The sequence below is a fragment of the Malurus melanocephalus genome, unplaced genomic scaffold (assembly GCF_030028575.1).
Source record: "Malurus melanocephalus ecotype Western Australia unplaced genomic scaffold, MMel_1.1 scaffold_683, whole genome shotgun sequence".
Classification (NCBI taxonomy): Eukaryota; Metazoa; Chordata; class Aves; order Passeriformes; family Maluridae; genus Malurus; species Malurus melanocephalus.
This window is the reverse complement of record NW_026623915.1, coordinates 204,435-225,756: the sequence shown is the minus strand read 5'-3', so window position 1 is coordinate 225,756 and position 21,322 is coordinate 204,435. Positions and strand designations below refer to the sequence as shown.

At 56.5% G+C, this 21,322-nt stretch overlaps 3 protein-coding genes across 10 annotated transcripts; 1 reads left to right on the top strand and 2 right to left on the bottom strand.

Moving 5' to 3' along the window:
* Positions 1–71: 71 nt before the first annotated feature.
* On the bottom strand, positions 72–2,504 carry PAXX (PAXX non-homologous end joining factor). Of its 6 annotated transcripts, none has more exons than XM_057384065.1 (7): positions 2,338–2,504; positions 2,183–2,243; positions 2,037–2,071; positions 1,719–1,909; positions 1,113–1,187; positions 573–669; positions 72–458 (listed from the first exon to the last, which is right to left on the bottom strand). In XM_057384065.1, the coding sequence occupies exons 1-7, from the start codon at positions 2,502–2,504 to the stop codon at positions 419–421; spliced, it is 666 nt and encodes a 221-aa protein (XP_057240048.1). In that variant the 3' UTR covers positions 72–418. The 6 variants fall into 6 exon arrangements, with proteins under 6 accessions (XP_057240048.1, XP_057240049.1, XP_057240050.1 ...); XM_057384066.1 differs by having other exon boundaries at positions 573–666; XM_057384067.1 differs by having other exon boundaries at positions 1,113–1,184.
* TMEM141 (transmembrane protein 141) lies at positions 2,497–5,711 on the top strand. Of its 3 annotated transcripts, XM_057384074.1 has the most exons (5): positions 2,497–2,556; positions 2,723–2,789; positions 2,881–2,964; positions 3,139–3,270; positions 3,874–5,655. In XM_057384074.1, exons 1-5 carry the CDS (start codon positions 2,503–2,505, stop codon positions 3,951–3,953), a joined length of 417 nt encoding a protein of 138 aa, XP_057240057.1. In that variant the 5' UTR covers positions 2,497–2,502; the 3' UTR covers positions 3,954–5,655. The 3 variants fall into 3 exon arrangements, with proteins under 3 accessions (XP_057240057.1, XP_057240055.1, XP_057240054.1); XM_057384072.1 differs by lacking the exon at positions 2,723–2,789 and having other exon boundaries at positions 2,500–2,556; positions 2,790–2,964; positions 3,145–3,270; positions 3,874–5,711; XM_057384071.1 differs by lacking the exon at positions 2,723–2,789 and having other exon boundaries at positions 2,500–2,556; positions 2,790–2,964; positions 3,874–5,705.
* On the bottom strand, positions 5,701–17,073 carry ENTPD2 (ectonucleoside triphosphate diphosphohydrolase 2). Its single transcript, XM_057384064.1, has 9 exons — positions 16,769–17,073; positions 10,829–10,946; positions 10,194–10,344; positions 9,426–9,585; positions 9,104–9,331; positions 8,529–8,795; positions 8,212–8,331; positions 7,805–7,939; positions 5,701–6,825 (listed from the first exon to the last, which is right to left on the bottom strand). The coding sequence occupies exons 1-9, from the start codon at positions 16,877–16,879 to the stop codon at positions 6,625–6,627; spliced, it is 1,491 nt and encodes a 496-aa protein (XP_057240047.1). The 5' UTR covers positions 16,880–17,073; the 3' UTR covers positions 5,701–6,624.
* Between the last annotated feature and the right edge of the window lie 4,249 nt (positions 17,074–21,322).

The window sequence follows — 21,322 nt, the reverse complement described above, 5'->3', positions numbered from 1 at the left end:
TGCTGAAACAGGCCCAAGGCTTCCAGAGAAAGGGAGAGGCAGGATGAACAGACACACCCGGAAAGACTGRCTGGTGAAAAACACCTTTACTGGGAAGAAGTGAAGCACAGGTGATCTTTCCATTCCATGGTATARAAGTTCCATCCAAACCCCACCAGTTCACAGTGAGGCCAGGAGGTGGTCCCTGCCAGCAGGGAAGAGCTGCAGGGGAAAACCCCACCATGCTGGTGTCCCTCCTGCTTCATCTGTCCCCACCAAAAGCCCTGCCACCACCACAGCTGAGGGGTGGCTGCCAGGTGCTACTGGCTCTGTTGTGTCCCTGGGTGCAAGAWGCTCAACAGGCCCAGAACACAGGGACACCCCCTCCTTCAGACACAGGGGTCTATAGGGCTGTCAKCAGGGCATAGGACAGCACCTGTCAGGAGTCCTCGAAATTCACGCCAGATGGTGCTTTCTTGCTGGAAGGAGATGGAGGAAGGATCAGAGCCTCGAGCTCCATGCCCTGCTGCCACACAACTCCAGAGCAGAGCACACAGGATCCCCAGTGAGCAGTACCCAGCCCCAGCACTGACCTTTTGAAACCAGGGTTAATGAGAGACTCCCCCGGGACCTTCCTCTTGGCTGGCAAAGCTGAGCCAGAAGCCAAACTCTTCTTGGGGCTGGGGTCTGCTTGAGTCAGTAACAAGCAGCACACAGATTACAAGTTAGCCAGGAGCTCCAGCAGCCCTGCCAGTCCCTCCAGAGCCAGCCGGAGCCTCCAGCAGCCCTGCCAGTGCCTCCAGCAGCCCAGCCTGGCAAGACCAGCAGCTATGAAGGGTGAGGAAGGGCTAAACTTGGTCTCCTCTCTCAAAGGAGCCATCAACCTGCCAACAGTCTGGAAGCACAGCAAAGCCTGCCCTCCTTCAGAGGCTGGCAATGCTCAGCCTTTGACCCAAGCATTCCAGACACTATGAGGCCCACCACACTGAACCCTGCCCCTGCTCTGCTGGGAAGAGCACCAGGACAGCCAAGAGACACAGCTGAGGGCACTCAGTGTCCAGAGGCCACATGGATACAGGACCAGCAGCCTCCAGAGTGGAAAGAACAGACTGTGGGACCATGGCAGTGCCTACCTGGCAGGAATAGTTGCTGGCTCTGGGCAGCTTTCTTGTCAGGACTGCAGGAAGATGCCAATGTCTSCACTGCTACTGAGACAAGAGCCAGAGCCAAAGCTTGTGACAACATCCCCCAATACTGCATGCAGCATCTCAAGCCTTCCCAGCAAGCTCCCACTACAGACAAACTAAGCATCATTCTCCTCTCAGCACTTCCAGCCATACTGCTGTTGCTCCAAAATCTTCCCAGACCCTTCTGTCAGAGAAGTCTGTAAGGTGACTCGAACATTCGGGATGCTGGTGTGGTGCTGGCCATGCAGACAGAGCTGTGTTTTTGCACAGAGACACCCCACTGTGTCCTCTGGGCCCAGGCAGTCTTTTCTGCCTGGAAGGGTCTGGTGMAGACCCTGGCCAGCTTTGAGAATTGGCCAGCCCAGACAGGGAAGCAATGGCAGCAGCTCTGCTGCTGGCCCACTGGGAYTGGTGAGAAGAAACTACCTGGGGAGGCACACCCCTCTCACGAGTGACTGAGCTCGGGCACCCAGGGTACTTTAGGTGGGAGTGATGATTCCATGAAGGTGGCAGGAGCTGCTCGCCCTCCCCCCTTCTAAACCCACCACGGACCTTCCAGGCGCCTCTCCAGGCTCTCGATRCAGCTGGCCATGCCGAAGACCAGCGCCTGCAGCTGGCTCCGCGCCTCGGCGGCGGGCAGCTGGACGAGGGTCACGGCCGGGCAGCGCGGCTCCTCCGGCAGCCGCAGCGTGGCCGAACCCGGGCCCAGGCTCAGCGCAGCGGCCCCGTGACCCAGGGCGGCCCTGCGGGGAGCGGGGGTGAGGGGAGCGGGGGAGAGGGGGAGCCCCGGACAAGGTGGGGCCCGGGCTGAGGGGAGACCGAGGCGAGCGGGTGCCCGTGGCGATGCGGTCCGAGGGTGGCGGTACCCACCTGAGCACAGCGCCGTGTTCCTCCGGCGGGCACCGCTACAGGGGAGAGGAGGAGAGAATGTCCAACACGGCCTAATGTGGGCCGGCTCCATTCCTGCCCCGCCGGCACCTCCCTGCCACCCACCCCACACACACCGCAGTACATACGCAGCTGAGCGCCGGGCACTCGCCGAGCTCCCCGGCCCACACCTCCATCGCGTCGGTCACACTGCGGGAGGAAGCGGCTCAGGCCAGGGCTGCGCCACCCCCGTCCGGCTCCRTGCCCACCCCCCCATCAGGTTCTGCTCCCGCCCCGCTCTCACTAGACAGCGCCGTCGGGCCCGCAGTAGCAGAGGAATCGGCTCGTCCCGGCTCGCAACAAGTGAAAGGACCCGGCGGGCTCCGCCATGGCCGCGGCGGAAAGGGCGGGCGGAAGGGGCGGGCGGGAGCAGCGAGTCCTGTCCAGGGCGGGGTCAGAGAGCCCCACCATGGTGAACCTGGGCGTGCGGCGAGTGGAGGATGATGTAGCCGCCAAGCACCCGGTGCGCCCCGCGGGGGACGGGCTGGGGGTCTGGGGCTGTGGGAGAGCCGGGGCTGTGGGAGGGCCGGGGCTGTGGGAGGGCCGGGGCTGAAGGGGCCGGGGCTGAAGGGGCCGGGGCTGAAGGGGCCGGGTGGGCCTTCGGCCCCGGCACTGACGCGTCCCCGCAGGCGCTGCAGCAGTACGCCGCTTGCCAGTCCCACGCCTTCATGAAGGGCATCGGCACCTTCCTGGCAGGTAAGGGCCGGTCCAGCCACCCTGGCAGCCCCGCGAGCCCCCAGCAGCTCGGCCGCTCCCCGGGCCGTTCCCGGTAACTCCGTTCTCGCAGGCAGCGTGGCAGCATTCGCCGTGCAGAAGCTGGCGCGGCAGAAGCTGCCGTACAGTCCGCAGTGGAGCCTGCTGCTGGCCGCGGGTAAGTGYCCGGTCCGGGCGGTGTGGAGGGGTGTTTGCCATTGGCATGGGGGCTCTTCCCTGGCTCCACCCAGCTCCCTGCGCCTCGGCCCCGAGGGCGCAGGAGGATTCGTGGCAGCAGGTGCTGTCCCCACCAAGGTGCTGCTGTCACTCAGGAACATCTCGGTCTCCCCAGCTGCAGGGTCCCTCGGGAGCTACGTGGTAACCAGAGCTGAGACGCAGAAATGCTCCGACTTCTGGATTTACCTGGAGACAGGCAAGTCCCCACAGGAGCTCACCGTGACTGCTGGGGTGTCTCAGCCTGCAGGTACAGTCATATCTTCCTACTGCTTTCCCTGAGCTTGTCATGCCTGATTCTTCCCTGCTGCAATAAYTACTTTGCTGTTTCTGTCTCATAATTAACCTGGTGATTGTGTCATTGCCAAATTCTCTGTATAAGTGCCACATTGGCACCTCGCAGCCAAGGGATGGGAGCAAGAGCATCCATGGTAGGTGGACCTCCCTGCCTGGTTTTGTGCCTCCCACGTCCTTCTGTGCTCCTGGCACAGTGGGTTCCTGGTGATATGGGTTAGGTGCACTTGCTGCTTGCTTTGGGTATTCGTGACAGCCAACACAAAAGCTCATTTGCTGGAAGAGGAAGGAGAAGAGAAAGGATGGAGAGAGCAACTGAGGTGTGGAGGGGTTTGCTGCTCTATAGGGTGGGCAGAACTGGAGGGGCATYGAGACAGGTGCTGCTGGACAAACCTCATGGCTGCTTGCTGCTCTCTCGCACACATATTTTGAGCTCCCAAGGCTGAGTTAACTTGACAAGGCTTTACATGCTTCACCAAGGCTCTGTGGTTCTTTGCCCACYCTTGGCAAACTCACCAGGGTAGTTGGAGGTCCAGGAAACTTGTATTTTCTGTTGCAGAAAACCTCCCCAGTGCAGAGGACAGGGACAGCACTGCGACACTGGTGAGGAGGAACAGGTATGGTGACATGGTGGAGTAGCCAGCAGACCATCGCATGCTGTGCCCATGTCCCACTTCACTCTCTCCTGCCTGCCCAACCCGACGCTTCCCGTGCTTGCCTGTGAGGCTGGTGGGCTTGACAACAYTGCTGGGAAGCTCAAAGGACTTGATCCTGCAGTGAGAATGGGTGGAGGTGCCTCAAGGATTGCTGCTGCCCGTCCCATGACCTCTGCACATTGCACTGGGGCTACAATAAAAGTTGAGAGTTGAAGGCACTTGTTKTGGATGAGGTGAAGGACAGAGCAGGTGGTGAATGTCAGCCTGAGGCAACCTCTGCAGTAAATGTTGGAGCAGAGAGCTCTGGTCCCTCTGTGGCAGTGGCACTCAGCACCTTCATTGCTCTGGAGTGGCTGCAGGCACAGACCAGTCTGGGCTAAATTGTGAGATTACAACTGTTGCTGTGTCCTCCTATGTTTCCTGAGCCCAGCCAATCCCCATGTCCCTTCCTCYGCAGCAGCATTTTCATACCCACCTGTGCAGGCCTGAGCTGAGCCCCACAGCTGGGTGGCCTCTGGGGTGTCCTCTTCCCCTGCAACAGGGGTGACCATGTGCCCAAGGCCCCTCTCTGCAGTGCTTACCTGTCACTAGCTAGTCCCAGATTGCCCATCCAGATCCAAAACTAGTTGGCAAGGGAATGRTACTGCCCCGAATCCCATGCATGCAGCGGAGCCTGTGGGTTTTTTCCTAATGTCAAACTCCAAGTCTTGACTAGGTAAACTGTCTGCTCTTGGTGAATGTCCAGCTATGATGCAGCTGCAGCTGAATTTCTTAGAAGAGGAAACCCAGCCTGGGTTTTGGGAGCTGCCTGKGTTCTTAAAGCAACGTTTCAGTTTTAGGAACCAGATGTGCCTCCACCTTTCTGTGAGATATATAGACAGGCCCTGAGCCTCACCACAGGAGGGAGTCCCTGTGCTGAGGAAATGAGCTTGGGGAGAAAACTGGGTTTGGGGGTTCACAGCATCATCTGAACTGGGATCAGGTTTGCCCTGGGCAGAGGAGATGTGGGAAAGCCAGTGGAAGAGCTGAAAGCAAAGTGCTGCAGGGAACAGATGTATTAAGCCAAGCATTCCCAGAGCTCAGCTGGAGCAGGGAAGAGAGTTGAGAAGTAAGCAAACCCATAGAGCAGAGTTAGTGCTGCCAGCAGGAGCAGTGAGAAACTGCAGCTCCCTACAGCCACTCCTCTCCAGTGTTCATGGAACKTCCAGGGCAGGGGRCAGCTTCCTGATGGATTGCAGAGCTGGGACCAGCCCTATGCAGCTGCCGGGCACCAGAATATGTGTCCTGGCGTCTCTGAGCTGCCAGTGACTGCAGCAGCAAATGTAAGCTGCTCTGCTGCCCTTGAGCACCAGAGCTGGGCCCTGGCATCTGAGGCTGCTGCAGGTTGTTTTCCATGGGGGCTGTGGCAGTGAGGGGCAGCTTGAGCTTTCTGCTCCCAGCTTTGGGGTGACTGCGCCTCCAGCACTGGGGAAATCTGAACGTGGTGACTGGTCGGCTGGAGGTCCTGCACCTCCAGGTGGGCCTGGGTCTGGAGTGAGATTTCCAGCCCACCTTGGTCTGTTTGAAGTGGGCTCTGGGCTGGTAGAGCCATAATGTTCAGCACTCGACAGGCTGCAAGGGCTGAGACCTTTGGGCAGAGCCTCACCTGTGGATGTGGCTGAGGGGCTCTGCCCCCATAGGACAGCCAGGCTGAATTGGCTGTTACTGATAACAAGCAACCAAGCCATAGCAGTGGTTATAAAGGTTTATTTCAGATTATTAAAAATACTCAAACAAAACCAAATCTTCATGTTTGCACATCCTTGTTCTTATTCAATTGGAAACAAAGGTGCATCCTCCCAACTGCCTGGTGTGTGGTGATACCAGGCTGAAATCCTGGTGTGGAGCAAAGCCTCCACTGCAGGAGCCCATTGCCTCTGTGCTGGCATGGCCATGCACCATGAAGCCGCAGGAACTGGGGCATGCAGGAGTCTCTGGCTGTGGCAAAGGCAAGTCTAGCTTAAGAACCATGGGGATAGGGAAGACACCATGTCTGGTTGTTGAAGCTGGACTTGGAAGCTGCCATCTCCCCATGTCTGGTTGTTGCTAAGTCCTTATCGAGATTTGAGGCCAATGGCCAAGGCCAAGACTTTGCCTTCAGAAAGGTCAGTGGGGTTTGTGCATCAGCCAGAAAAACAGTGAGCTTTGGGTGATGCCCAGAGCTCCCCAGGAGGCAGGGCTGATGCTCCAGGGACAGGCTAGTGAGGTCAGCTATAAGGACTAGTGTGAGTAATATTCCCCACTCATCCACCTATGCATGAAAATTAATCCTGTTSTTGCCTGCATTCATTGGCCCAGTCCAGCTCAGCTCTGGTGACAAAAAGATGTCCTTGCTCTGAATGTCCCATTTCCGAGCCTGCTCCAGGGTCCATCCTTGACTARTGCTGGGAAACCTTTAAGCCTTTCTCCCACGGGCAGTGATCCTCTTCTGTCCATCCTTTCCTGCAGCTTGAGGGCAAGGGGAGGGCAAAAGGGGATAGCTTTCCTTCTGGGATGGTGTCAGGCCTTGGAGGAGGACATKGAGCACTTGCCACATCGCAAGCATTCAGACCATAGAGCCTCCAGCAGGTAGGATGGTGCTGGTCCTGCAGACACGGCCCACCCTGTCCCTGCCATCAGATTATGCTGGACTTGCTGTGCCGGAGCAGGCAGATGGCAGTCACRAGGGACGTCAGGGTGGTAACCACAAAGAGCAGGATGAGGATGACCCAGTAGTTGTACAACATGCTTTTGTGGGAGGAGGGCTTCTCTGCTGGGATCATGTTGGTGAAGTTCAGCATGTAGCCAAGGGCCCAGCCAATTGAGGTGTCTCCTGCCTGTGGAAACAGCATGGCATGGTCACCACCCAGCCAGCCCAGCAGAATGGGCTTCAAAAGACCTTGGAATCATAGAATCATGGAATCATTAGATGTCTTTTTCAACTTTAAGATCATGGAGTCCCAACCAGTAACACCAGCCACCACTAAACTATGTCCCCAAGTGCCACATTCACACGTTTTAAGTCCCTCCAGGGATGGTAACATCCATAGGCAGCCTGTTACAATGCCTGACCACACTTTGCATGAAGGAATTTTCCCTAAAATCTAATTGAAACCTCCCCTGCACAACTAGAGGCTATTTCCTCATCCCGTCACTTGTCACTTGAGAGAAGGGAGCAACTCCCACCTGCTTACAACCTCCTTTCAGGGTTTTGTAGAGAGTGAGAAGTAAGAGTCCCCCTTGAGCTTCCTTTCCTCCAGGCTGAGCTCCCCTAGCTCCCTCAGCTGCTCCTCATAGGACTTGAGCTCCAGACCTTTCAGGGACTACCTCAGTGTCAGCCCAGGGGAGAAGAAGAGTGTGAGGGAGCCCAAAACCACCCAAGCCCCTGCTCACCCACAGGTCCAGCCAGCCAGGGACAGAGCTCCAGGCTCATCCCCTGGGAGTAAAACCTTGTACACTCAGGCCAGTCCTGATCTCCTTGCACATCCCATGGCATATGCAGACGAAAGTGGGATCCTGCCTTGAGGTAACTTCCCAAAAAGCCTCGGCAAAGCATCGTTTGGGATGGCTGGTATCAAGGGTCAAGGAAGAGCTAAAGGACCTGACCCCATTGACCACCCTACAGCCAACTCAGCTCATTTTTTTCCATCCCCCAGGAGATCCCTCCAAAAAGTGAGAGTTGCAATCTGCCACTGTTCCCTGAGATCTTCCTTCAGTCTGCTTGTCTCTTTCTGTGTGGCCTCATATCTCCTGCACGGTTCCTTGGCCTAACTCCAAACATCCCATGGGATGGGGATGTATTGTGGTGCTACCTACCTTCTTCTGGAAGGCGATGTTGGGGAAGGAGTAGTTGTTGAAGTTGTAGCCTTTGGTGGTGAGCAAATACACAAATGTGCTGACAGCGCAGTAATCTGGCAGCCTCTTCTCCAGTTTGGGGGCTTTCTGGAGGAGCTGGATGTGATGCACAGAGGGTAAGAGAGGAGGGGTCAAGCCAGTAGTGGCCAGGCTTGTGTCTGTGGCCTGAAGTTCAGGCTGGTTGCACCTTTGAGTCCAAGGTTGCCCATACCTACCTGAGCCCCCTCCCAGCGGGAGCCATCAATTGCCTTTCCCCCTAGTCCCATCAGTGCCAGGAAACCCAGTGTTCTCCAAGGGTTGCCCTCAAAGCCTGGGTGATGCCCCACATGAAGCAGCCCCCTCCTTCCCCCCCTGTCCAAGGAGCCCACCTCACTCCATCTGGTGGCACAGATGGYCTCTGCAGCATCCTTTAGGTCACTGGGCAGGTGCACAGATCTCCCCATCACAGTCTGGATGAAGTCCACCGTGTAGAAGAAGGCAGAGAAGGCCTGATGGAGGGAAAGGAGAAGCTGTGGGACGGGCTGGGAAAAAATGCCATTACCATGAGCAGACACTCCGACCAGCAGGGTGGGCACCAGCAACTGCCCATGCAGAGCTGGCTTTGCTGCCACACGATGCTGGGGAGCTGGGCACAACCTGCCCAGCCTGCATCCAGGTCACTACCCTGCTCCATGCTGGGACTTACAATGAAGTTTCCTGAAACCTTTGGCTGGAAAACACCATCAAAGGAGCAGTGGGAAAAGGAGCAGTTGGTGAAGTCGAAGAGCTTGCTGACATGCAAAGCACAGAGGTTCCCGTTCCCAGTGCCGACCAAGGTAACGGTGGTGTCAAGGGCGAAGCTTGGCCTCTCCTTCTCCGTGCAGGGGCTGTCATAGATGCTGCTCAGCAACAGGCTCTTGTTGTAGCCCATGGGCCAGCAGGGATGGGAAACAGTTTCTTGGTAGCTCTCAGCCTGCCAGAGGAGGSACACACAGGACATTACCATAGCCACAGCTCCCCCAGAGCTTGAGCAGCGAGACACAGAGCAATTGCCACAAGTGTCTCAAGATGGCTTGGGGTGTCTTGGCTCTAGCCAAGGCCTGCATTGCCTAATGGAGATGGTGGGAGGAAGCCCTGGGAACACGGGACAGGGTTGGGGACAAAACCCAAGAGTTGGCTGGGTGTGCAGCTGGCCCAGGGCTGGGGGACAGTGTAAACACCAGGGTGAGGGGGCAACTGGGGGTCATGACAGCCAGCATCCACAGCAAGTGCACACTGTACCTGGAGGATTTTGGAGAGCAGCCTCTTGAGGACCTGATCCCTTCCATAGCAGAGGAAGCTGTGTGTGTATACTCTGTATACCTGGCCATACAACTTCAGGATCACCTCGTTTCTGGGGTTTTCAATGGTGTCCCCGGTTTCAAAGGTGATCTGTGTGGAAGCACCCCCGAAGTCCATGGCCCCCAGGGTCTTCCTCTGAGGTTGTATCCATTCTCCAAGCCACCCACGCTGAGCCATACAGAGGACAAGAGCAGGCATAAGGATATGATGAGCTGCTCAGCCACCACAGCCACCCCACTGTGCACCACCATCCCCTGCCCACCTTGATGAAGTTCTCCAGGAGGTAGTTTGCAGTGACCCAGCCAAAGACCCCTTCTTCTTCCCCTGACAGGATCTTTGCTCCCCGGAAATCAAAGGGGTATGTCTTCACCGTGGTTGCCACAGCTCTGAGGACAGCGTCTGACGCCTGTGAGTCTGCAATTCTATGTGCCAAGTGAGAGGGCAGAGTGACAGGGCWGGGCCACAGTGCAGCAGAGCCCTCCCTGTCCTAACTGCCTTTGGCAGCCAGCACTGCCATAGCATGGGGTGTTACCAAGGCAAGCCCTTGCCTGGGTACCTATAGGCATAGCCCAGAAATCCACCAGCTAATTCCCTTTGTCTTTGCTAGAGGAGGCAGGTAGCAGGAATGGAAGTGTGCTCCCTCCTATTGGGAAGATGGGATCCRTCCTTCTTTGACTGGGTGAGGGGAGTACAACTCCTCCTTTGAGCCTGTCCCATCAGGCTGGCAGTGGGTGCAGGGGATTTTCCTCCTAGCAAACCAGAAAGTCTGATGGATTATTCTGGTGCTGGCCCCACACCAGCTCCTTTCCACTAGGGCTGTGCTGGCTGTGCCCTGCAGAGYGTATCCTGTTCTGAATGGCAGGACCCTGCAAGGGACACAGCACTGGGCAGCTGGGTGGTGAAGARCTTTGCCCAGCAAAGGGGCAACATTTCAGCCACCCTTCAGCACTTCCAACCCTGCTGTGCATGGCAAGCTGGCATGTCAGGGTGGCATGGCAGAGCGACATGAYGGGGTCCCCTGAGCACTTACTTGAGCAAGCGCATGCCAGCTGTGGCACCAAGGTAAAGTGGGGTGCCCAYGTGCTTTTCCTGGGGCACATCTCTCAGGGCCTGGTTCAGGCAGTGCTCCAGGCTTGCCCCAGCCGCTGGAGGGTTCAAGCTGTAGCTGGAAATGCCAGGACCTGTGGAGAGGAAACAGCATTGCTCCCTGCAGGTGAGGGGATGATGCTCAGYGGGAGGATGCCTGGTGAGCAGCTTTGCCCTTTCCAGGTATCCAAAAGGCAGATTTCTATAGGCATGGAGTCATCCAGGGTCCAGCCACATCTCCCTGACCMCACTGCATCCCCTGCTGGCTGACAGTCTGGAAAAGGTTAATAAATGGAGAGTGGGAAACCATCCCTGGCTCCTCACTGGGCTAGGCAGGGAGCTGGTGGTTCTGTAACTGTCAGGAAAAGATAAACCACAAGCATGCACGGCTGCAAGCTTTGAGGGGAGTTGGGAGACATTTTGGGAATRGAGCTGAACCCTTTAGAATATGTCACTGCACTGGTGAATACAGAGGAGGCAGCTGGGTATGGCAGGGGCACTCACACCATGCTGCCCTGCCACAGGTACACAACAGACATCACCACCAGCCCCRGGCCCTGGGCCAGGGCCAGCCCTTACCCTCCACATCGCACATGCTGTGCTCGCTGACCACCCCGGTGTCGTTCTCCTTGTCTGCAGGCCACTTGTAGATGAACATGGCGGTGTGGGAGGACCCAGCATCCAGCACAATGCCGTACTGCAGGGGGAAGGCAGTGGGTCAGGCCTGGAGGCAGAAGGCCCCGTGGCTGCTCCAGCCCTTCCCAACGGAAGGTACTGGGGCTCAGTACACAATCACTCATGCCCTGGTGGTGCCCAGCAGCTCTGCAGCATCATCTAGCCGAGGCAGGCTCTGGTCAGCCCAGCTSAGCCCACACCTGCCTGAACAGAGCACAGCCTGGGATGTGACTGGGAGTAGGATATTGGCCATCCTGGGATACTGTTTGGAACAGCACAGGGACTCTGACTTTTTCAGTATGGGGACCTCCTTGAGTGCAGCCTGGGAGGCTCTTCCCCTACTGCAGGCTACCATTGCTCCTGGCCACCTCCATCTGTGGTGAGCAAAGCTGGCAGATCCCTGAGACTGGTGGTGGGGAGGGACACCTGGAATGGCTCCTCAGGATGCTCTTGCCAAAGAAAGGCAGTCAGGCCCCTCATCCCTCCTGCCCTTGTATGGCTCGGCCATTCTCTGGCTATAAATAACCCTGCTCCGCCTGCCAAACAAGSTTACCCAACTCCCAGGGAGGGGACACCCTACATGCTGCCTGCAGCCCCCGAGGGCAGACCACTCTGCCTGACCCCCACTGCCCATGGTCTCAGGGCTGCCCACACTGGCCCCTGCCCTTCTCCAACTGAGCTTCTCTGGGGTGAAGCTATCTAAGGCTTCCTATGACGCTCTGCTTCTGCCCTGCCCAGACACAATGGAGCCGAGGGCTGGAATAGGCAGCTTCTCTCCCTGCCCGGCTGAGAGCCACCCCAGCCCTGCCTGCTGTGAGTGCCTCATGCCACCCCAGTCCCTATCATCTGGTTTTCGCCAGCTCAAACAGCAGAAGTGTCAGGCCAAAGGCAGGGACACCTGAGGTTCCCACTTAGAGGYAGCCCAAATTCCCCTGTGAAACCATGGCCCTGCACCAGTAGTGCCTCCTGSTCCCTCAGGAAACCATCTCACATTGGTGACCCCACCCCTGCYCCACCTCCTCTGGTAACTTTCTCATGCCCTCGGCCAAAAGCCATGAGCCAGCAGAGAATCCCCCTCTGCCCGGCTGGTGCAGTGGAGCAGCTTCAGCTCCTGTCCAACCCTGCAGAGAAAAGGAAGGAGGCTGACAACTCCCCCTAACACCCCTCCCCAGGCTCCTGGGCTGGGTGCTGGGATGAGTGCTCCAGCAGGCTTAGAGGGCTCTCCATATCCTCTCTGCCCAGCACATGGCACCCTAGTCCATTCCCACCAGAGCAACCTCTGYCTTGCCTGCCCACCCTAGGGTCCCATGTCACCCCTGTGTCCCCAGATGAGCAGTCATCCACCAGGCACAGGGAACTCTGAGGATGGTTCAGGCCCAGGAACCCCCTCTGTCCACCTCTGTGGYACATGTGCCCATGGACCCTGCAGCCACCATGCAGATGTCTCTGGTTTGCTCACAAGACACTGCATTGCCCCAATTATCCCCTGAAGTGACACTAGCAAGAGCAGGGTGACAAAGGGAAAGCATAGTCCCCAAAGGGAAAGCATCGATAGGTCATCCCCAAACCCAGGCTGAGCACAATGAGGACCTTGGTAGCAGTCTCCAGCTTGGGGATGTCATGGAGAGGCTGGAGTCCACAGAAAGGGACAAGGTTGGAGATGGGTATCTACATGGTGGCAGGGGCTGAGAAATGCTGGMGTGTGAGACRGTGAGGATTACCTGCAGTGCCAGGRATACCTGGTGCCACACACCAGGAATGGGGTCAGCCCAGGAGGGCGATGCTGGGGACACCAGATTGACCCCATAGCAGGAAGGGCCATGGCCAAATGGCTTGTTCCAGGGTGAGCAGGAGAAGACCATGACCTGTGACAGGGGGAAATCTGGTTCCCAGGGTTTCCTCTTGCCCTCAGCAGAGCTGGCTGAACTGTGCTCCATTTCCCACCCCATGGAGAGCTGGCACCAGGTACACGCATGTATGTGCATACATGCATGGATGTGCATGCATATATGTGTGCATGTGCAGGAGAGCATGTGTGTGTGTGCACATGGACATACAAAAGTGTGTGCAAACTTAGGTGTGGAGGTAGATGTGTGGGAATGCTTACACGTGGGTGTGCACAGGTGAGGTGTACATGCACATAGGTGTACCAACATGTTTGTGTGCACACGGTGCACGTGTCTGCGTATGTGCATTTAGGAGGGGCATGTGCAGGGGTGTGTGTGGGCACACATGCCACATGCTGCCTAGGAAAGTGCAAGCAGGTGGCAGTGAGGGGCAGCATGGAGTATGCACCAGGACAAGCCCCATGCAGAGGTGACATGTTGGGGTGACAGTGGCACAGCTGGAGCAGGATGCAGAACTGGCTGCCCCATATAGGCACATGTTAATGCCCTTTGCTGCCAACACCTGTGGATCAGGGTGAGGGGTCTCTCCTCTTGGACCCCCAGCCCGTTGCTGCCAGGTGTGGAGTGGTGGGTGAGGGACATCCACGGGTCCCCTGGTCTTGGCAGTGGTCTGGCTGAGGTAACATGCTGCAACACGGTGGCACTGCCACTGCAGAGAGTGCCTGGCCAGCTGCTGCCACAGCTCACCCCACAGCCACCCTGGAGCTGTCACAGCCTCGTGCCAGCCCCACCTGGGGATGCAGRGTATGGCACTCCAGCCTGTCCCTGCAAAGAAGCCATCCTCACCTGGCAATGGTGAACAGGGATGGGAGCCACGTGTGCATGGCACATGAAGGCACCGAGGCAGATTTGGGTGGCCAAGGTTGTCCCCAGCGATGAAGGAATGTCATCTTCTCCTGTCCCAAGGGTACCCCATGCCTCCAGCAATCACATGGTGCCATGARTGAGTGGGGTGCAACAGTGGTGTGCAATGGGATGCACGCAGTGTTGTGCAATGGTGCCAGCCCCYGGCCCCAGATCCTGTCCCTGTCCTAGCCCCTGTCCCTGCTCCAGACCCTGGGGGCCAMTGCATTCCCCAGAGCAGTGTGCTGCCATGTGGGTCTGAGTCATGGCTGAGCCATGGGCCTGGGCAGGCACGCTGCAGAGCCCCTACAGGTGGGAAGCACCCGGAGGGAGGATAAAAGCCCACCCCACTAGTGATTTGCAGCATAAGCACTGCCCTCCGCTCTGCCAGCTGAGCTGCCCTGCTCCTGCAAACAAGCATGCTGCAAACAAAGGCTGGGGAGACACAAGAATGCCTTGGCATGCTCCTGTGCCAGCACCTGGCTCCATTACCCCTCTCATCTGCCTTGGCATGCTTGCCTGCCGGCACCCTGGGCTTGGATGGATGTGGGACAGTCCCCAACACCAGCATCTCCTGACGGCACAGGGATTTTTCTAACAGACCAGACCATGGTGATGCTGCAGGGCTGGGGGATACAGAGGGCTCCTGATTGTGGCCCCACATTGGGACATTTTTCCAGTGCCAGCCCTGTCTCTGCTGCCTCTTGGGTCATCCATGGTCACAAGGGCTTTGCCCCAGTGCAACATCACTCAGCCCAGCCCCAGTCAAGGCTGCYCAGTCCTCATGCCCCTGCAAAGGGGATACAGAGGACAGTGATGTCCCCAAAGGCCATGGGTAGGGCTTGGGGCTCCTGGTCAGAGTATGGCTCTGCCCAGGGGAAGAGGCAGATGGGGACATTGAGAATGCCCCATATGCTGCTGCTTGGCACTGTGCCCATGGCTATGCCCAGGACTCCAGTCCCCATCCCAGGCTCTCTAGGCTGCCCCATGGCACACGGGGGGCTCATCCYTGGCTCCCCAAATCCTGCCTCCCTCAAGGGTAGTGAAGTCATGCAGCACCCAGGTTTGCTGTGAGTTGCGACAGGTTTYCTTCCTGCTGCAGTAGCCACAGCAGCCACAGGACATAGAAATTGCTAGAGATACACTTGCTGAAAGGAAAGGGCTGTCAAGAATAGGGAGTAGCTCAGGGCAGTCAGGCCATGAGCTTCACTGCAGACCCACAAGGGAAAGATCAGTCCCTCAGCAGCAAGATAACTAATGCAGGGCTATATTCCAAGAAAAGGAGCTGGAAAGGGAAGATGTAGAGCTGTAGCTCAGCAGTGAACAGCATACCCAGCAGCTAACATGGACTGAGCCAGCAAAAACCACATCTTGCTCAGGCTATGGGAGGATGTGCCCTCCCATTGCAGGACCAATCTCCAAATCATATGGGCATCTTTTGGGCTGAGTTAAAATAACACCTAATTTCTTCATTCTCAAAACAGCCCTGAGCTTTGTGCGAAAGCAACCCCTCAGCACCTTCCTGGTGCCARACCCATGAGAACAGGCACKGCTGGACACCAGTGMACCCACTGTACTGCACCTCACAGCWCCTGGCATGTCCAGGAACCCTGAGTCCCCGGGCCAGGCCTTGTGCAGAGCGGGGCTCGGACCCAGGCGAGTGTTCTGGGGTGCTTGGCCCCAAACTGCAGCACTGCCTGCAGACTAGAAGGTGTGCTACCACTCGGTGCTACCACTTGGAGAGAGAAAAAGCACCAAAAAAGCGCACAAGARAGTAAGTTTCTGGGAATTCATTTGGTTTAAAACCAAAGTTCCATCTTGGAACCAGAAGAAAGAAAGGCTTTCCAGGCTCACTCAAGTGTTTCATATGGGGCTCTTGGTACTGATCTAATTCCTTTGTATTCCAAGAGATAAAATCCACTTTGAAACCAGCTCAGGACACGGCTAAAGATGGTCCAGCCTGTGGCAACAGTGGCAAAGAAAGGTGTCACAGAGAAGGAGTTAATAATTGGTAGTAATACTAAGAGCCACAAGGATCATCTTGGCTAAGCCACCTCATCTTCTCATTCTAATCTTCATTACATCTGACAAACCAAGAGAGAAGGCAGCACATCTGGAATGCAGACTGGCTCAGAAAGTTTCCAAGCAAATTGCTTGGTATGATAAAAGAGGGGGTTTTAGATTAACTATTTTTCAGGACAAGAGCCTGGGACTATTTTAAAACAAAAGACTTTGTTGGCCAACAAGAAATTGTTCAACTTCTTTCAGGAATTTACAATGGAAAAGGAAAAAAAGCAGCTTGTATTCAAGCTGCATTGCATTTGTCACCCAGCAGCGCTGGCTCTGGCAATGCAGTGGAGCCTGGGGCGATGCTGGGGTGCACAGGGGAACYCTGGCCCAGGCAGAGTTGCAGCAGCAGATGCTGACTCGGCTGTTCTGGCTTGGGGGGGCCTCTATCTTTCAGTGTGTCCAACAGATTCCCCTCCCAAAGTGCAGGTCCTAAAGCACAAAGGGATGAGCAGCCGAGGGTCCTGCAGCCGGGAATCCCACAAAACGGGTCTCGCTACAGGGGCAGCCCCGTCCCTGCGCACCCGGCGGGGGCTGCTCGCTGCGACCCTCCCGACAGATGGGGACCCCTCAGCCCGACACCTCCCGCCACGCTGCGGACCCCGACAGCGGAGCCTCTCCGGCACCAGGAATCCCGCACACCAGGAATCCCGCACACCWGGAATCCCGCACACCAGGAATCCCGCACACCAGGAATCCCGCACACCGGGAATCCCGCACACCGGGAATGCTGCACACCAGGAATCCCGCACACCGGGAATCCCGCACACCGGGAATGCTGCACACCAGGAATCCCGCACACCGGGAATGCTGCACACCGGGAATGCTGCACACCAGGAATCCCGCACAGCAGGAATCCCGCACATCAGGAATCCCGCACACCAGGAATCCCGCACACCGGGAATCCCGCACACCGGGAATGCTGCACGCAGGGGTACCTGCAGCGGCTCCTCAGCCCCCGACAGCCCAGGACCTCCCGGTGCCCGCCGCCACTCCGCGGCCGGTGCCTCAGCGCCGCCCCGCTCACCTTGAAGCCCGGCGGGCCCCGCGTGTCCCCGGAGCCGAGGAGGAGGAGGAGGATGCCCAGSAGGCAGCCGAGGGCCAGCAGCAGGAGCAGAGCGGCCAGGCGGCGGGCCATGGCGGGGCTGGGCAGGTGAGCGGCTCGGCGGCGGCTGCAGCGGCTCCTGCGGCTCCTCCTGCTCCTCCTCCCCCGCCTCCTCCTCGCCCGCCTCTCCCGGCTGAGTCACCGCCACCCCGGCCCACCCGGGCGGGACACCGGGCTCCGTGGCGAGAGGCGGCCCCGGGCTGCGAGTCCTGCGGCTGCCCCGGACCCGCACTCAGATCTTCCTGCCCGTGCGCTCCGGGACCAGACCCATCTACCTCCCCAGGCACGGTTCTTGTGCCYGAGATCAGCCACAGCCCGGCCCTTCAGGCACCGCCCCAGCCCCAGACTCAGCTTTGTCCCTCGAACATCACCGTTAGCGGGAGGGCGTAGCCAGTCCTGTCCCTGCTCACCCTATGTCCCTGGGATCAGCCCCATCTACCCCCCTAGACATGGTCCTTGACCCGAGGCTCAACCCCATCCTCTCCCCGCACTGAGACTTAGCCCTTAGATGGGTCCAGTGGGACGTGGGGACACCCTGAGATACACAAAAGCTCCGAGAGCCTTTCACCTACAATGATTAACAACTATGACTATGTTACTGCTTTTAATCCTCACAAGAGCTTCGTGACAGCCCTGAGGAGCCCAGATGTATATTGAGGCTGTTTTTAATATGGTCACAAGTGAACAATGTAATGCATTTGCATGTGGAGCAGTGAGCCAAAGRAGGTTGGACTCCTTCCTCTGAGAAGGACATTTGCAGCTTGCTTACACAGTCGGATACAATAGCGAACATAATAATAAACAAGGAGACAAGGCTGGAGGACACGGCTCTGAGTGCAGCTGGGTTTCAGGCTGAGAGTCACACCCTCACACAGAGGGTTTGAGCTGTGGCTCCACACACCCTGCCTCCCTTCTCAATATTTTTTGAAGCGAGGGACTTTTCCTGCTGCCCACAACAGACCCATGCACAGCACTCATCACACCAGTGCTAGACCTTCTGCAGAGCTTCATGCCCACCCATCACTGTGGTATTGGGATGTAGAGGTGCTCGCCAGGCTAAGCCTCTGCYCAAGGCTTGTGGTGCAGGAGCTCCCAGCCCTGACTCTATTGTGGAGGTWCTCTATTGCTGCTCTATTGTGGAGGTTCTGCTGCTGCAGACCTGCAGGGACACACTCCAGTCCTATTCCCAAAGCAGCAGTGACTGGCAGAGGAGTCTGGGGAAGAAAAGGGGCACAGAGAGCGACCCTCATCCTGGCAGTGCCCATCACTGTGGCACAGGGCCTCTCTGCAGGACTGCTATGTTCAGCCTGTGAGTCTGTTTTGCAGGGTTTTACCTATGTACTTCAATTCATTAAGCACTTAATACTGAAAAATCTGTGTCAATCTACTCCATTGTGAAAAAGTGTGATTTTTTATTGAAAAAGTGATTCCCCTTTGCTGCTGATTATTCCACATGAAACCACAGCCCTGTCCCTGAGACTCAGCACACCATCATTTCCGCTGCCTTTCTGACTTCTCAGGCTGACTCTTCTCAAGTTTCCACAGGAAAAATACCTGCCTATTCTTAACTTTTCACACTGCCCACCTCACCTTCTGAGGCACATATCTGCCATCCTCTAGAGTGCCACTGCACCAGGGATTATCACAGACGCAGAGAGATCTTTTCTGGATTGCAATTAATCCCTTTCTCAAACCTTCTGCTTCATTTTTGGATGGACAAGTAATGAGAAGAAGTCTTCAAAGACTAAAAATTAAAAAAAAAAATCTCTTTTCTGGATGGTAGGGAGCAGAAACAGGGTTGGGAGAGCCCTGCGGGAGTAGGCATAGTCCCCTTGCTCCTCATCCCTTTTTTGTTTTCGGGAACTTTGGAGTGAGTTCCTATCTGGCAGGCAGTTCTTGGTGTGGTGGAACCCATCCTGGGAGATGTGAGTGTCCTCCATACCTTGGTCTTGTGCAGACTTGGCCATCTTGTTTCCAGGCTGTCCATGGGTAGCTTCAAAAGGGGGTTTGGCATCAGTTCCCTCCCCAAGRGGGGCTTCTCCTCCTCTTCACATTTCCCACCCTCTTTCCAGCCCCAAGGGGGTAGGAGGCATGACCTGAGATCTGAGGGAGCCTGGACCAAGCCATGGACAAACGCTGGTGTCCCAGGATACTCAGCCTTCAGTGCAAAGAGGAAGACACARAAAACATGGACATGCTGGGACAGAAATGCTCCCATTCCCAGGCCAGGCAAACACGTACAGCCAGAGAARTACCCCCATGATGGAACATTCAGGCAGGGAGCAGCCTGACACAGCTGTTTGAGCTCCACCCTGCCCAGGTCAGGCTTTGCCAGCTGCTGCCCCAGTAAGGAGGGCTCGTGTCATTTCTCCTCTCCCATACAGCCCCATCAGGCACCACAGGCTGAAGAGCAGGACACCGAGCAGCCCATCGTGTGTGGGCAGCCCCAAGCACTCACAGGGCCCTCAGCCATGTCCCTGGGGAAGAGCAGGTGCCCATGCTGAGGTGGCTGCCCCAGGTGRGCAATGCCTGAGCTYCAGGCACAAGAAAGTTCAGTGGRAAAAAGAAAGTGAGGGGAAGGGAGRGCTTTCTCAGCCACAGAAGATAAAGTAGGCAACTTGCTCCAATGCCAGGAGGTGAGCRCAATCTTGTTTGTCTGAGGAAACAAGGACAGGATTTTGGACACCACCAAAGCAAGGCAAGAACAGATGTCACCTCTGCAGGACTGGGGTTGTGAAGCATACAATCTGCCCAAATGAGCAGGTTCAATGAGCAAGCAGCTGCTTGACCACACTACCATCCCTCCACTTCTCAACCTGCTTGCTATCTGTCTGTCTCCCATCCTCTCACCTCTGTCATCTCTGTTGATCTCTACAGTGCTGCTCTCCATGTATTTATCCTGCCTTGAGCATCCTTAGGGACAAAAGCACACAGTGACTTTTTAGGGGACTGCTTTGGTAGCAGGAGGGACATATCCCCTCTGCATGATCAGATATGAAAATGGCATTCAAACCTGAAATAACCAGATAATCCACCAGATGCAGGAGCAGGKTTTGCTGTGGGGCAGCAATAAGTTCCCTATTTAATGTAAATTTTTCACAATTACAGCCTGTGTACTGGGTGTCATCACCAYGATGGGGTCATAGCAGCAAGGGACCAGGTTAACCTGTGAGATCGGGCAGGTGCTGATCTCTTCTCTCTGCTGCTCAGTGAAACAACCTAAGCAGCAACACGAAGTGGAGGTTTAGGCTGGATATTAGRAAAAGGTTCTCCCCCAGAGSGTGGTGGGACACTGARCAGGCCCCTCAGGGAATGGTCACAGCCCSAAGGCTGCCAGAGCTCCAGAAGTGTTTGGACAACATTCTCAGGCACAGGGTGGCATTGTTGGGGTGTTCTGTGCTGGGTCAGGACTTGGACTCCATGACCTTAGAGGTATTTYCCAACCTTAATGATTCTGTGATTCTTTAATTCTTGTGGGTCCCTTCCAACTGAGAACATTCTATGGTTCTGTTATTCTTTGTGGCATGGGAGAGCNAAGGCTGCCAGAGCTCCAGAAGTGTTTGGACAACATTCTCAGGCACAGGGTGGCATTGTTGGGGTGTTCTGTGCTGGGTCAGGACTTGGACTCCATGACCTTAGAGGTATTTCCCAACCTTAATGATTCTGTGATTCTTTAATTCTTGTGGGTCCCTTCCAACTGAGAACATTCTATGGTTCTGTTATTCTTTGTGGCATGGGAGAGCAGCCCAGAGGAGGGGATGGATTTCACAGGCAAGGRGAAACCAGCTCAAGAGCCCCAGCTCCCCACTGTGCTGGTGCCTTTGGCTCACCTCATACCTGGCTAAACACAGAAAGCTTTATCCCAGGTAAAGCTGGAGGAAGATGTGTCACCAGCATGCCTGAGCTACCTGAGGACTCTTGCCTGTATTTCTACATCCCCTGCAGCTGGCATGTGGTGTAAACATGGGCTTCAGCTCAGTGACTCAGAGAGACACTGCCTTCCTCTAAGGAGAGGCACAGCCACAGGAAGGGCTTCCCCCACACCTTTCTCTAGGAAAGACAGGCCATGCTGGCACCTATCCCAGCTGGGCAGAAAAGCTTGACCCCACCATGGAGCAMGGGAACCATTCCCAGAGAGCACAGTGCAAGGTGAGTACAAAGAGGAGAAGGTGGGGAGTGAATTAGTCACCCAGCAGTGTGGGGGAATGCCACTTCCCTGACAAAGGAGAGAAGTTTTCTAATCTATCTCTTCCAACAAAAGCCTCGGAGGTGGGGCCACCTGGGTAAGGGCTGCAGGGTTGAAGAAGGGATCAAAGGAGACCCTGGAGCAGGAGCAGGAACTCGTTGATGGCTAGGAGAGGTGGGGTTTGCTGGTTGTGGGGCTCAGGTCTGCTCAATGGCTTTGCAAAACGGATGAGCACATCTGGGAGCACTGGTGGGCGGCACTGCAGCTCCATATGTGGTTGGGAAATAACA